This window comes from Cololabis saira, chromosome 6, assembly GCF_033807715.1.
Source record: "Cololabis saira isolate AMF1-May2022 chromosome 6, fColSai1.1, whole genome shotgun sequence".
Lineage (NCBI taxonomy): Eukaryota > Metazoa > Chordata > Actinopteri > Beloniformes > Belonidae > Cololabis > Cololabis saira.
This window is the reverse complement of record NC_084592.1, coordinates 19,180,961-19,196,588: the sequence shown is the minus strand read 5'-3', so window position 1 is coordinate 19,196,588 and position 15,628 is coordinate 19,180,961. Positions and strand designations below refer to the sequence as shown.

General features: G+C 39.2%; 1 protein-coding gene across 1 annotated transcript; it reads left to right on the top strand.

Annotated features, from left to right (window-relative positions):
- The first annotated feature begins 7,308 nt into the window (after nt 1–7,308).
- dlx1a (distal-less homeobox 1a) lies at nt 7,309–10,999 on the top strand. The gene is made up of 4 exons (XM_061723525.1): nt 7,309–7,591; nt 8,407–8,998; nt 9,304–9,503; nt 9,698–10,999. The coding sequence occupies exons 2-4, from the start codon at nt 8,689–8,691 to the stop codon at nt 9,947–9,949; spliced, it is 762 nt and encodes a 253-aa protein (XP_061579509.1). The 5' UTR covers nt 7,309–7,591; nt 8,407–8,688; the 3' UTR covers nt 9,950–10,999.
- Nucleotides 11,000–15,628: the final 4,629 nt, after the last annotated feature.

Sequence of the window (15,628 nt, the reverse complement as noted above, 5' to 3'; positions counted from 1 at the left end):
CAGCTGCAGCAGAAAGATATGTATGAGATGAGCTAAAACTGAGAAAATAGAAAAGAAAGAGCCCACAGTTTCATCCTCCTCCTTCCATCCCTCCTTCTCTGGCTGCAGATTGATCTTCCTCTTCCTGCTGATTCTAACTGGGGTCTGTCATTATTTCACTCTGTCATTAGGGGCTCCATTGACAGCCTTGGCCTGTCTGTGCCACTCTACTGAGACAGCAACACTTTTCTCATGCGGCGTTCCCTACATTTATTAAAGTCTCTGACAGCCTTGTCTTAGCCTTCTTCATAGATGGCTGAGCTTCAGGCCGTGTTGCAGCCGTGTAATTGGAAGACGAGTCTCTCTTTCCCTGGCTAGTAATATCTGTGAGGTCAGACTGGTTTATATCAGACCACTGGTTGTAAAGTAGAAATTCAGACCACCTCTATCCGAGGGTCAGTGTCTGCACTTGCAGAGGCAACAGCACAGACCCTACACTTAGGATTTCAGCCATGAATCATGTTTATATTTTTCCTCTTTGCTGAAAGAGTGGCTTATCGAGGTTTCATGAGGTAATTAATATTTCATTTTCCTGGATTATATCAAATAAAAGCAAAAAAGATAGATGAGTAGATTTAGACAAATTACTGTAGAGCTTTTTATTCATGACTGGATGTTTACAGAAGCTATACTCACCTGAGGTAGACTTAAAAATAAATAATTTAATTTTAAATGTCATAAACATAATTCTATTACAACTCAAGTATGATTTTATTGTTTTCTTTTGAGAATTGTTATCCCTACAATTTTAATAGACATTGTTATTTGCTCTGTTTTATGCTTTTATTTTAATTTATTAGATATATTAGCTTATTTTATTGTTGTTTTTTTGTTTTGTTTGTTTGTTTTACCCTGTACAGCACTGAGGCTGTTTTAAATGCACTATAGAAATAAACTTGACTTAAGTTTGAAAAGAAAAAATAAATAAATGAAGCAAAAAAAAATCTGGGCCTTTCGTGGTTTAACCGTTTTGGGGTTCTGATGTAACTGGCAGGTTTCCAAGTTTTTGCTGAAGAGGTGGGAAAATGTTCTTCGCCGTTAAAATGAAGTCAACCTTGTTTAAACAGAATCTTCTGCTTCACTGAGCTTTAACATTTACACGACACTTACAAGGCCCTAACAAAAGAAGCTGTAAAAGACAAATAAAACACAACACGAGACAAAACAAAGTCATGAAAACATCTTTATTCATTTCACTCTTGTTGCTACATTTCCACATTTAGGACTGTTCAAAAGCAGGAAAAAAGCTGCGGCTTACGTCTCAAAAAAGCTCACTGGTTTCACTAAATTTCAACCCTCTGAACCTCTATTTTATCCCTTGTATGTTAACGGACCATAAACTTTACATGGCCACTGTATTCTACATCTGTAGACAAAGTGGAAGACATGGTTTACTTTCTATTATAACTTCTTTCTTCTTTTTTATAATAGCCTATTAATAGACCTGTATTGTTATTAGATGTTTGCTGTACCCTATTATATAATGTATACAAATAAAATATAACGTGGATGTTTTTTTGGACAGTTTTAAAGTCACCCTTGTCACTTCATTGAAGTAAAAATAACTAACTCTATATTTGCTTTTCATGTCCCTGATAATCTCCCTGCAGTCCCCTGTGATGTCAGGGTTAATAAACCTTTTCATTTTTAAAAAAAAGGGGCTTAAATATCCCATCGGCTGCCTGTGCAGACTATGAACTACAAGCTTGTTTGTCTCTGACCACGTGACCGCGTGACAGCGTGGATGTTTCCATGTGAAACTAGCTGCAAACTGTACGTGAAAAGAGCCTGAAAGATGCAGCCCAAACACCTTCTTACAGTCTTTACATAACCTCCAATTCTGATCCTATGATTATTGTTTTGCTGTGTTCTCTGCTCGGGGACTATTACCGGAGGGATCTGACAACTTGAAAAACGTTTTTGAAGGCTGTCAGGAAGTTCACAGTGGGGTGCACTGATTTGGGATTGGTGGCTTGTGGGTGTGAGTGTGTGTATTTTATGTGTTTTGCACAAAAAGAAAAAAAAAAAAAGCGATGTTGAGTGCAGGCTGGTGGTGGGACCGAGCTGCTTCTCCGCGTCACAACGGGCACAATCGGGTCCGGCCGGGGGGTCTTTGGCTGCCCTGGCACCGTGACATACTAGGCGGTTCAATGGGACGGAAGTTATTGGAGGGTGAGGAGGAGGAGGAGGGGGGATTTGGGGTGAAACTGATGACATGGTGTGTGGTGAAGGCTCATCATTTGAAGGCGATACAAGTATTTGAGCTGCAAGGTTGTAATGTTGCTCAGCTTGTCTGGAAAGATTTATTCCAGATTGCAGGGGCCTGAGGGGTCAGCGGCTGCACATGTGGGAGACTTGTTCGGGAAAAGAAACTGGGGGTTGGGGGGTGGAGATAATGAAATAAGATGCAGGAATCAGTTAGATAAGATGAACAGTGAAAAACACACAGTCTGAGTACACAAGTGATGATATTTTCTCCAAACATGAAACCAAAGCTTTGATGGAAAAGTAAAAAAATAAATACAATGAATTTCCTTCATTGATTTAGAACAAGAACAAGGCTGCAAATCCCCAACAAAAAAGTAAAGTTTAAACCAACTCCCCACTGTGAACAGGAAAAGTAATGCATATCTCAGTATCTGTTCATGTCTTGCACTGAGTTGAAATTGGAATTTTAATGCATTTCTTTGGTTTTCCCCTCGAATGGAGACAAGGATGTCATATTTACGGCAGAAACTCTCATGGTTTAATGCACTCCACAATACCGTTGTCCCCAGTCTCTTTGGAATAAAACATGCTCTTGAACATAAAGGAGCAAAATTATTCCTCAAGCTTTCTATCAAACCTCTGAATTCATGGCAAAGTCTAAAGGGCATGTCAGTCTTCCTGCCTCTGAGAGAGGTAATTATCCTTTTCCTGTCAGAGAACAACAAATGATAGTCAACTATGGGGGTGCGTTTTCAGGAGCTGATATTTGTCAATAGGAAGGAGAAGGAGGTTTAATTTTCTGGCAGCTGCACATCTACTTTTATCATATTTTTTTCAGTGGTCATTTGTTGCTTTTTTTTTTTTCTCCCTCATTCATGTGGGCTTGCACAGGGCCTAGCTGTTTGTTTATGTCTGAAGCTTCTGAGGGTGTACTTATGTGCCCTGCATTAACATACCTATTTATAGTCCTTCACTTTCTTACAGTCATCTTTTTTTTCTGTTGTGACCATTTCACAGATTATATATTGTCCAAGTAATTTCCCTTTCAGCATCTGTGTTTTTTACCTTTCAGAGAAAGCTGTGAATGGAGGGAAAATTATCACAATTACTCATATAATTGAGCCGTCTTTGTAGCAAGTGCGGCTCCAGTAGCCCCTTTTTTCCATCAGCCAAAATGGTTTCATTATATGGGTTTTTCATATTCCCTGACACAGGGCTGAGGGCCCGGCGCGTGGATGAGATGCAGGATGAACAGAGCGAATCATTAAGGTCACAGTAGGAATAATTATCCCAGCTATGGAAAGAGCATCTACAGCCTTTTTTCTCCCCCGGCACAAATGCAATGTCCACGGCTTTTAGTCACAAAGAACTTTGTTACAAATGGAGCTTCCACCTTCTACTTATACAAAGACGAGAGGGGGAGAGCAAGACTTGTATCAACATGACAATTTTCCATCATTAAGACTAATGACAGGCACAGACTGTGGGGATCAAGGGGAGCACAAAAACGAGAGGCGCATTCAGGTGTTGGCTGAGTGCTGACCTCCTTCCTGTCTTTGTTGGAGACTTAACTCTTAACAAAAACTAAAAAGGGTTTCCAGACTAAAGGCGCAGTGGCAGCTGAACGTCAAGCAACCCAGCTCTCCATGGGCAAATGACTTAATTGGCAAATTTGCATGTTTTCCATTTGCAGGGAAATTAATTCAATAAAGACTTACATGTAAAGATGTTTAATCAGTCATTGTTTTGGTGAAATAATTCTCTGGTTTATATCATTTATTCAATGGCTGCCTTACATCACTCCACAAACTGAGAGCCTATTAATATTTGACTTGTCTATACATTTTTCTACTTAGTTAACAAGTTGAAGCACAGATCTTCCCTTTGCAGGGGGGTGTTATAACATGCTGCAAGTGTGAGCCGTCAGAGTGACACTAGTTTCTTTTACAGTTTAGTTGAATTAAGTAAAAGCCATATTTTTCCAAGTCTCTTTCTCCCCAGCCTTCACTCAGGTAATTGGTCATTTTGCAGCCAATTTTGGGCAGCTTGGATGCTGGATGCCATGGCCTGACCCCTGCTGCGGGTGTAATGGGGACAGCATTTCTACCAGTTCACCGGGGGCTTTTCCTCAACGTGACCCCTGATTTCGGAGGAGAAAGCAGCTCTGAACCCAGAGATGGAAAAGGGAGTTGAAATGTGACTTCCAAGCTCAACTATGAGCAGTTTGAAAGTATGTCTTCCAGTATTACAAGTGGGTTAATTATAGACTATTTTCATCTTCAGGAAAAGTTTTTGCTGTTAGATACTATATCCAACAACAAAGAGAATATACTTCTAACCCAAAAATGTTTAATGTTCTATCCATGAAACAGCTTTAATGTGAAGCTTAAAAAAACCCTATAGAAGGTTGAACATTGTGATATGGTGTCATGCATGAGCTTGTGGTGTCATTCGTGCTTAAAAACAACCAAAAATGTTACTGAAGAAAAAAACAAACAAACTCAACACCAGTCATTGATTTTACTGTTTTATTGTCATCTGGAACATTCTCAATTCGTCTCACTTCAATTTTTGTCAACTTCAAAAATTTCAAAGCATCTCTGAAATACCTTTTATTTTTGTGTTTTTTTGCTGCTTAAAAACATTCCTATGTAATTTAGTTATAACACAGGAATGTATCTGAATTATATCTTAAATTAAATTATAAACTTTAATTTATGATGAGAAAAAAAAATGTCTCAGGCATCAACAATCAAGGTTGACATTTGTTTATCCAACTCAATAAATTATCACAGATTAGTTCAACTTTAAGTCAACAAGAAACTAACATGAATATAACTATCAGATAATAATTTTGTTTCAAGTTTTATATTTGTAGAGCAAAATTACATAAAACTTAACACAAATGAATGTCCCCTCCCGATCCTCACGAGAGCGTGAGAGTTTAACCAATATAACAATCTAGTTTCTCAGATACTGTGATTCACTTTTTTTTGTTTACACGTAACTCAGCAAACAAAATCAATTCAAATTGTGATGCCACATTGAACATGAAAATAGACACTGAATCGAGTTAATTGTGATGCATCTAGTTTGTGTTCATTGACGCTGAAAATTACAGGATGGCAGGAGAAGCAAAGACAGAGAAGTAGCAGAACAAAAGGCAATTTCACTTGTTTGATCCACTGCTTTTAAAACCTGAAAAACAACCTTCATATAGTTTGACATTTCCGCTGGTAGCCACTCACCAAATTACACTTACATCTGTGTCTGAGGTGATGCCGTAATAATGTCCAAATGGGCAGTTTCAGAAAGGCTGAGCTACTGTATTTTTGTAGAAAAGAAATAAAAAATGTGTTTTTCTTTTTGATAAACATACAATCTAACACATGAATTATAACGTATCATATTTTCAACAAGGATACAGAAGGCGAATTAATACATATTAATAATTAAATGTCAGATTCTGCAAAGTAAACAAAAATAATCAGAAATAAACAGGAGAATCAGAATCAGCTTTATTGGCCAAGTTTGAACATTGTCCAACAGGGAATTTGACTCCGGTTATTTCGCTCACTGTACCCAGATTTAAAAATAGAAAACAGTAAATAAACAGATGTGGCACTTATTAACATATATACAGTCAAAAAACTGAAAGGTGCAGCAGTATGAGGTAAAAAAAATGACGGCTCTAAATAAAATAACAAATAAAAAGGCAGACATGATTATTGTTGGAAGGTGCATTGTTACAGCATGTGATAGTGTTATTATAATTACAGTTATTATTGTTATTGTCATTGCACAGTGATTGGTTTCTCTGAGAAACAGAAGCAGAAGCAGATGAACCGACATCATATAAGTCTACAATAACACACATCACGAGTGCCGGCTGAAAAACATGATTTGGTGTCCTTTATGAGGTAAGCAGATGAAATAAAACGGCACTTCGCGCTTCCCTTCACCTCCGGTGACAGTAATTAATCATCGCTCCCATGCGGAGTCTGCAGGACGCAGCGCGCAGCGTGCAGGCGCACTTTACCGCTGCACCGCGGTCGGGATAATATTCGGTGGTTGCTAAAATGTGGGTTTGGTTGGTGGTACAGGAGGACTCCCAGTAGCCAGACAGAAATGAAGTCGGTGACACTGGCCCGTTTAACACCCCCCTCTCTCCCTCTCTCTCTCTCTCTCCGGCTGTCTGTCCACCTCTGCACTAACCCTCAGGTGAAGAGCAGCAGGTGTTAAAACACCCTCAGCTACAGAGCTACTCACTCCTAATGAGTCCAGCCTCCGAGCTCCATCCATGCATGGAGGACTTTATTTTTAGTGCGGCTAGTTAAGAGTCCTGCAGCAGGAAGCGCTGCTGTGGCCTGCGCTGCCCTCCTGCCGGAGAGTCAAATTATTAATGACAGTGGTAATATTATCACGCGTCTGCCTCATCCTAATGACACCAAAACCCCTCCATAGTTAATCCTCGCATGCAACATTTTTTTTTGCAAATAAAAGACCAAAAAAAAAAAAAGAGAAGCTATCACTCAAGCGAGTATCATTTATGCAGGATGTGTTTCGTTAAGTCTCTTTAGCTCCAAATTCCTTTAACACCAACATCTTTCATGTTTTTGTTATTATTGGTGGCACAGTCATGCTATTATTTTACATGTTTCCTCAAATTCCGCCTCTATTCTGTTAATGGTTTTGCTCACAGCCGACTGTAGATACTATAATCGTGGGAAAATAATGACAGTTATCAGTCGCACCCACCAAGTACCCATAAAAATCTGTCCTCTGTTCTGGAAGATGATAATTATTGGTTGTACTACCATTATCATTGTCGTTGTTGATGGAGGAAATCTTGAAGCATTTTTCGAAAGTAATTCCACAGAAATCATCTCAAATTGGCCCATTTGAGGGGACAAGGGACCAGCTTTTCGTTATAGCCTAATATTTCACAGAAATCTTTAAATCCAGGCATCGGCAGCCGCCTGGCGCATTGTGGCACAGGCGCCGTGATGTCAGCGCTCGCGTTCTGATAACACATTTTGCAACTTGCTAGTTCTGTTTTCACTTCAATTATGCAATTACACTGATAATCACAGTGAGGGAATTTAACTGCCTTTAATTTGTTATTCAGGTGGAGATGGAAGGATTGCGGAGGAAGCAGCCAGACTGGCTCTCTGCTCTGCACAGACACCAGAAAAGCTGCGGTCTGCAAATGAATCCTAATAAAATGAAGACCTGCTGGATACTTTCTTCTGCTTTCACCAGAGGCGTCCTCTTGAAGATCTCTGACCTTGTCTTACGCGGATTTGCCTGCTTCGTCTTCTCCATCACGTGATATTATTTTTAAGTAAGTAGATTACGTTTGTTTTTTGTCTTTTGGTTTACAATTGAAATTAAGCTTGCACGGTCATTAACACCCCAGCTTTCAATCTGCAGGTCAAGAAAAGGGTATCTTCAGTTTTGATCGGCTTTAGATCAAACATATCAAAGGTGGAGATGCTTAATGTGTGACCACTGCGAAATACGGTGTTATAAATAGTTCTGCTGGCATTTATAAGAAAATATGTCTATGCAGCTGCAGCATTAAAACCGTTAGGAATCCTGCGTTAACCGCTTTATTAGCCTACTTTAATTTCCCCAAATACTAAATCTGATTAAAATATAGCCTTACAGTAGCTTATTTATAATACTGTTTTCAGTTTGTATATGTTTTATGCACTATAAATCATCTTTTGGCCTATTCCAGAGCCTGTGCACCCTGTGAGAGCAGGCTGCTGTGCGTCTTGCTGCTCCCAGGTGTAACTGAGAGCTCAGCTCGCTCTACGTGTTAAATACATGACTAATTACAGACCTACTTATGAAAATTAAACGCTCCTGTTATGCTAATATACGCCTTCTTCCTGATGGCACATTAGGGGCTTTAATCAAAAACGCCTTAATCAAACTGGCCAGGCAGACAAAGCTGCTGTAACTAGGACTTTAAAAAAAAAAGAAGAAAAAAAAAGATGTTGTTTAAGTTTATAGACAGAAGCCATATGCCAGTTTTAATACTAGTGTTACTCCTACAAATAGGCCTCATACTGTTATAAAAATCATAATACGATGAATCTTGACATGTCAAAAGGAGATGTGAGGTTTTGTGGGTTTCCTTGGCTTTACCAGGTTCTTCGGACCAGCCGCAGCGTCACCAATCGGCTTCCCTCTTGGAGAGAGTGGACCAATCAGCGAGAGTCTTTGATGAATATTCATGAGTCCGAGATTCAAACCTTTGAGCGAGTTTGTCTTGGTCCACAGCATCCTTCCCAGGACTTTTCACAGGCGCAAACTACATTTTCTTATGAATGGAAAGAGAAAAAATCAGTTCGGCTTAAATTGGGACCCATCCTTCACTGAGATCATAGAAGGAGAACAACAAAAGCAAGACAAGAGGCACCGACAGAAGAGATGACAATGACCACGATTCCAGAAAGTCTTAATAGCCCAGCTTCGGGAAAAGCCGTTTTCATGGAGTTTGGACCCCCGAGTCAACAAATGTCGCCTTCCTCCATGTCTCACGGACACTATCCCATGCACTGTTTACATTCTGCAGGTCACACGCAGCATGACAGCTACAGTCCGGCTTCGTCTTTCACCAGATCTTTGGGTTATCCATACGTAAACACCGTCGGCAGCCATTCCACCAGTCCATATCTCAGCACGGTGCAGACTTATCAAAACAGCTCGGCGCTCGCACAAACGCGGCTAGAGGACGCAGGTAAGTGTGCAACAGCTTTTGCTTCTTAAATATTCACTTTCTGTGTTTGCGCGGATTTTCAAGAGTCGCTGGTTGTAGAAAAAAAAAAGCGAACCAGAAGCAAAATTAGGCTTGCCAATTATTTATTGCGTAACGCTATAAACAATGTATACAATTAAGTGTAATTATACCTAAAGTGCAGCCTGTAAAAGTTGTGCTGGAGTATTCATTACCGCGCAGCGCTGTTGGTTACAACTACCACCTCATTTTGTCCTCTTTGCTCGCTTGGCTCATTTTTTTTTCTGCTTCTTCTCTGTCTCCATCAGCGCCAGAAACCGAGAAAAACACCGTGGTCGAAGGCGGGGAGGTGCGATTCAACGGGAAAGGGAAAAAGATTAGAAAACCAAGGACAATATATTCGAGTTTACAGCTTCAAGCCCTGAACAGGAGATTTCAACAAACTCAGTATTTGGCGTTACCGGAGAGAGCGGAGCTCGCAGCGTCTCTGGGACTCACTCAGACACAGGCAAGTCCATGGAGCTCAGTAGCCTCATAGCAAAGCGTTAACCTTTTCTTTTACACCTTTTTAAGTTATTATTATCACTACTATTATTATAAATGTTTATATTTTACGTTTGCATTGCGTGCGTAAAATGCGCGTAAAACGCGCGTAAAATACGCGTTGTGCTCTAATCAACTTTACATCCTTTTTGCCTACAGGTAAAAATCTGGTTTCAGAACAAGCGATCCAAATTCAAGAAACTGATGAAACAAGGCGGTAGTACAATTGAAACTAACGTTTTGGCCACTGGCCGCGGACTTTCGAGCGGTTCTCCCACCGTGGCACCTGTCTGGAGCTCGCCGTCCACCGTGAAGACGTCCGTGGGAACGAGCGGGTCTTACATCCCCAGCTACACCTCATGGTATCCCACCGCACACCAAGAGTCTATGCAACAGTCACAGCTCATGTGAAAACGGACACTTCAGTGAACGGGACGGAGAAAAAAAAAAGGCCCCTGCATCCGCCAAGCGCGGCTCAGGTCTGATGATGCTCAACAATAATCCCGGAGATTGCTGCCGCATCCAGCGCGCTGACACGGAGGCCTCCTCACAGCGATGCTGGACAGTGGAGAGATGGAGGAGAAAGGCGCACTAGGAGCTGAAATGGCACACAATGCGCCAAGGGCAACAAGTCTCTGAAAGCGGGAAATAAATTCAAATAGACTAAAGGATTTTTTTTTTTTTTTGCTGCCGTTAATTTCCTTATGTTTCTTTCAGTTCTCTTCATCTTGTTTATTTGTGTGAACAATTCTGTTGTTGAGCTGTAGGCTTACATGTTTATGAGAAATCACGTGTTTGTTTACGCAAGATGTGGGGCCCAAGGTGATGATGACCTAAAATCAATTTGCATTAATTTACAATTAAAGGCCAATTATGCCACAGCAGTGGTTATTTAACCAAATAATCGCTTATAAATTCCACCGTATAAGGCCATTATGCTTACAGCATGTTCAGCCACAGTGAACGCTGTGCAAAGCCTCAAGTCGCAACTATGTTTATATGTGTTTGTTATTTAAGTTAAATTATTCAGAGTAGCTTTTCTGTCAAGGTTGGTCTGTGTTCCTTTTGTAAGGGTGTTTGAAATAACAACACTGTTGTTAATGCTGCACTGACGCAAGCAAAGCTTTTTCTATGCCGTGCCCCGATGTTATGTGAAAAAAATGTAAAAGGCCAGACGATTTGCTGCTTCGGAAAAAATATAAATTCTCAGAGTGAGCAGCCCATTTGTCACTGTACTTTTTATTTTATTTTATTTTTTAATTTTTTTATTTTTTTTTTGTTTTGTGCTGTTACGCTGTGAAACAGGGTTTAGGCTTTGTGTACTCGTCTAAATGTGTTTAGCCATCATAGAAAATATATAGTTTTGTATTGATCACTTTAATTTATTGATCTGTTTCTGGAGTTTATGTACATAACGTGCAAAGTTTCAAAAGGAGTAAAATATGATTTGAATTATGTCAAGCACGGTGTCTGATTTAAGTCCCTCTCCACCCACCTCGCCTGTGAAAACAAAGGCTTCAGCGTCGTGCGGCTTTAATAGCAGCTGACACAAAGCTGTATCATGTTGGCTGCTGCAGCAGACACCACGTGAGCACGTTTGTGTGAGATGAAAAAGGTTTAGATTTATGGTCATGTTTAAATCCTGTATACATTGGTTTGTGCTGCTGCTGCTGCTCAGTGGTTACAGATGTTGTCAAACCTCTGGAGTGATGCACAAATTAGAAAAACCAAAGCTTGTTACCATGATGAAAGTGCACCTCAGCAAAAATAAAGATGCAGGGGGAAATGGTAATAACTGAAATCAAAGATATCTGGGATACAGATGCGTGATTTTTAATTGCAAAGGCAATAGCGCCATTTATGGTTATCAGCTTCTTAAAATTAATTTCATTTGGATCCGTTTTAGATGGCCTCCATTTTAAACCGTGATTGAGATTATTTGTGTGTCAAAAAGCAGGTGCTCCAAGGTGATGAGCGCTCAAGACCGTGCAGGTTATCCGTGACAGTGACATGTTCAAAGGCTCTATTCCCCCGTCGACATAAATTAAAATGCACCCAATTAAACATTTAAAATACATAGTTTGTGATTACCACCGGCCCTGCAGACACATTTCTAAATGGAGCCTGTGTCATTTAGAAGTAAGAAAATGACACTCGGCTCTGAAAAATCTTCGCAGACCTGGAGCATTTCGCCACATAAAAATACAGGAAAAACTTTAAATAGGTAAACATATTTTTTTAAATGTGCATAAGTTTGCCTTCTTGTTTCCGTAAAGCACCATGTCAAAACATACAGCAGGAGTTTTCTTCTTCTTTCTTGTGCTATATTCAGAACACCGAAATGGCTCTGTGTTGGAAAAAAAACAAAACAAAACAAACTTACACCTAGAGGGCTTGTCAAAAAAGAAATATATATAAATATAAATATAAAAATATCACATAATAATAATAATAATAATAATCATAACCATAATCAATAACAATACTACTACTAATAATAATAAAAATAAATTTAATTAAAAATGTTTTTCAAAGTGCTTACAATATATGCAACCTGTTTATATAAATGTTTTGCAATTATATAATCAAATGAGACGAAATTTGAGTGAACGTTTGGCTACTTTTAGCAATAATATTGGTAATCGCCATATACACTAAACAAGATAGATAAGGACTAAAAATAAGCTGTTGCCGGTCCCTTTCTTGGCCAATCCTCTGTTTCAACCCTGTGTCCTCTTTTGCTTGATTGCAACATTTGGAACAATACAATCCTTTGTGACCAACCTTACATCTACAGCATGTCTATGTATATTTAGCACCAAGAAAAGCCGTGCTGCAGCCGTGAGCATAAATCTGCCTACACCTCGTCCCAGAAAGGCGCAGCTGCACATCCAAGAGGGTCAGTGTTATTTCGCTGTATTCTCCCCTTGATTATACGAGCTGAGCCCATCAAACCCAACATAATTACAGTAATTTCGCCCTTATTTATTCTAATGCAGTTTCCTATCTCTGCGGTAATTATGAGCAATTTTTTTCGCACTGAGGATCTTTCTGCCTTAACAAAAGAGATAGTGCGATGAAAGAAATGTTCTAGTGCAATAGGGGGGTGGGGGGGAGAAATAGGTGAGCTGCCATTTCGTCAGTTCCCTTAGACGCAGACGTATAAGGCTGACAGATTGCTTGCAGGTGTACCTCGGCGAGCTGTGAATGCGAAGAGGCTTCAAAATTAAAAGGCGCGGTTCCGGACTAACGATTTTCCTTCTGAATCTCCTCTTCTGTATCTCGTTAATGTGAGCAGCTCATAGCAGTTTTGCACAAAAAAGATCCTTGGATGCACATATAGACATTTCTGGAAGTGAAGTTACAGGATAGACAAAAATTTCCTCTTAAGGATAAAAAACATATTTACTGATCAGCAGCAGAATGCAGTAGGCTACAAATCAGAGGTGAAAGAAATTGATCAAATAAACCAAGCCTTTTTCCTAAATCCCACTCTAATATATTCTATCAGTTTGCTAAAATAGGCCTATAATGAACATTTTTAACGCACCTTTCAGTTGGACTGGAAGCTCCTTCTCAGCATTTGTAGAAAACAACTTGAAGGCAAATGAGTAAAAGCATCCTGCATGCAGCACAGAGACAAAACCAGCGCGTAAATCCCATAAAATGTGTCCCATGTGTCAGTCCAAGCTATAGCAGAGTTCAGAATATGACTGGAAATGTCTGCTTTATTTCCCCTCTTTATAGCCCATGAAAAAAAAATTGTAGATTATTAGCATAAATGTTTACTCCTCATTACGCTGATGACATTGTGCACTCGAGATCTTGGTAATCTTTGGGGGAAATTATGAGTAATTTTTTAAAATTTAAAGCAGCAGTTACCATGCAATTCAGACTAATTCCGCGTAGGCTCCACACGGATATAATTATCGTTGAGTCAAGATGTTGGGCTAAAAACTATGCATTGATATTCCCATTTATTATACACATACAACTTTGACAATGTTGATGCTTGAAATAGCGGGAAATTGTCTTGTGTAAAAATTACACCCCATATTAGGACATCTAAAATTGCAAGAATTATATAGTAATTGCAGGCTTTCAGATTTTGAAAGCCGGAATGCTCCAACCAGAGCAAATGCGGATGAAATTACAGATCAGGGTTTAAATGAGGATAGGGGGTATGGCATTTACAAGTTGCCTGGAGAAATGCAAAACTAAAACCACAGTAGCTTGAATGAAATCACATTAAGACTGGAAAATATCCAGAAATCGTGTGCAAACAAACAATTGTATGCCTATTATTTTGCTTGATGTTAATTCACTGAATGGGGCACTTCAACACCAAAATGTACAAGCATGCGGGTATTTTTGTCATAAATATATGTATTCACAAAAATATTGGAAAGGATTGGAGATAGAATAATGTCCACATGTGCATACATGTTTGAGCTCAGAGCTCCTGGTGAGGAGGGGGGCTGTCTGATTCTGTCAGCCCCAGAGGGGAGGCTCCATGATGCAGATATAGCAACCGCTGACAAGCTCCAGGCCTAATTATGTACAAGGAAACGATCCCACTTTATGGCCTGTGGTCGTTTGAAGGGAAGCGTGTGGGATGAATGAGAACTCACACAAAGTGATACAACTAAACAATATGAGCCCTATATTTGCAGTCTCAGTAGCTTCATAAATTGCAAAATAGGCTTTTTTTAAATAAAGCCTATTTGTTTTTAAATAAAGTTTTTTTTTTAAAGTCCTTAAAATAGGCTGCAGCAGGAAAGGAGTTTTTGTCATGAAGAGACTGTTTTCAAACGAATGGAAAAAAATGCAGCTTCTGGGCGTGTGTTACTCATGTAGCCCGGAGGCCTTACATGAGCCGCATGAATAATGTAGGTCAACCTGCTCGTCTTCAGAGATCAGAGGGTTCACTTGTGAGACGTGAGAAATGTTTCCATGATGATCAGAGTCGCTCCAGGCTGTCTTGGACCCAGTTCCTGTCTCTTTTTCTCTTGTTAGGCTGAGTTCATAAAACGTCTGGAAAGCGGCTCTCTGACTCCACAGAGTCTGAGGAGCGTGGGCTCATTCATGCCCGCCCTGCTCTCCCCCCTCTGGCATGCTGAGGCCCGTCGCTGCGTGCTGGGCTCGGCTTAGCTCGGCTGGGCTCGGCTTGGCTCGGTTTAGATCGGCTTGGCTCGGTTTAAGCCTGAATTATGGTTCTGCGTTAAATCGACGCAGACCATACGCCGTAGCCGTAGCTCGATTCGGCAATGAGCCAACTGTGAAATACATGGATTCGGAGCCTTTTCACAAAACCTCCTTTAACATCTGCCTGCGTTTTTGTTAGAACCATCTATTTAATGTTGACTAATCGTAAATAAGTAATCAAAAATGTATATAGTGTTTAAATGGTGCTAAACCCGTACTAGATTACCGAGGGCCATGATGGAGTAGAGATAAAATGGTTGCTAAGCAACATAACCTATTCTCTTACCACAGGTGTGTCAGCGAGTTTTAGGACTCAATAAGCAAAATGCAGTTAATTATACTTATATAAACACACCTGTTGTATTTTAAAGTTGATTTAAGACGTCTGAGAACGGAGAGCCTTTCATTAAATATTTTTCATATAGACCCTATAGCCTATATGTACTGTATATATGTATGTATTATAGGATATATATATATATATATATATATATATATATATATATATATATATATATATATATATATATATATATATATATATATATATATATATATATATATATATATATATATATATAATATAGCCTATAATAATTGTAATATAATATAATAATTGTATTATAGGCTGTATTATATATATATATATATATATATATATATATATATATATATATATATATATATATATATATATATATATATATATATAGGCTATATATATATACTTTTTTAAATTATATTTTAGATTTGTAAAAAGGACATAAACTAGGCTAAGGATGAAAAAGTAGTCAAAAATGATTGTCAATAAAATAGGTCTATCTCCTTTTTTTCTTCCAAAGATTTTTGTGAAGCCAGTGGCCTTTATTGGGACAGTAGTTGGAC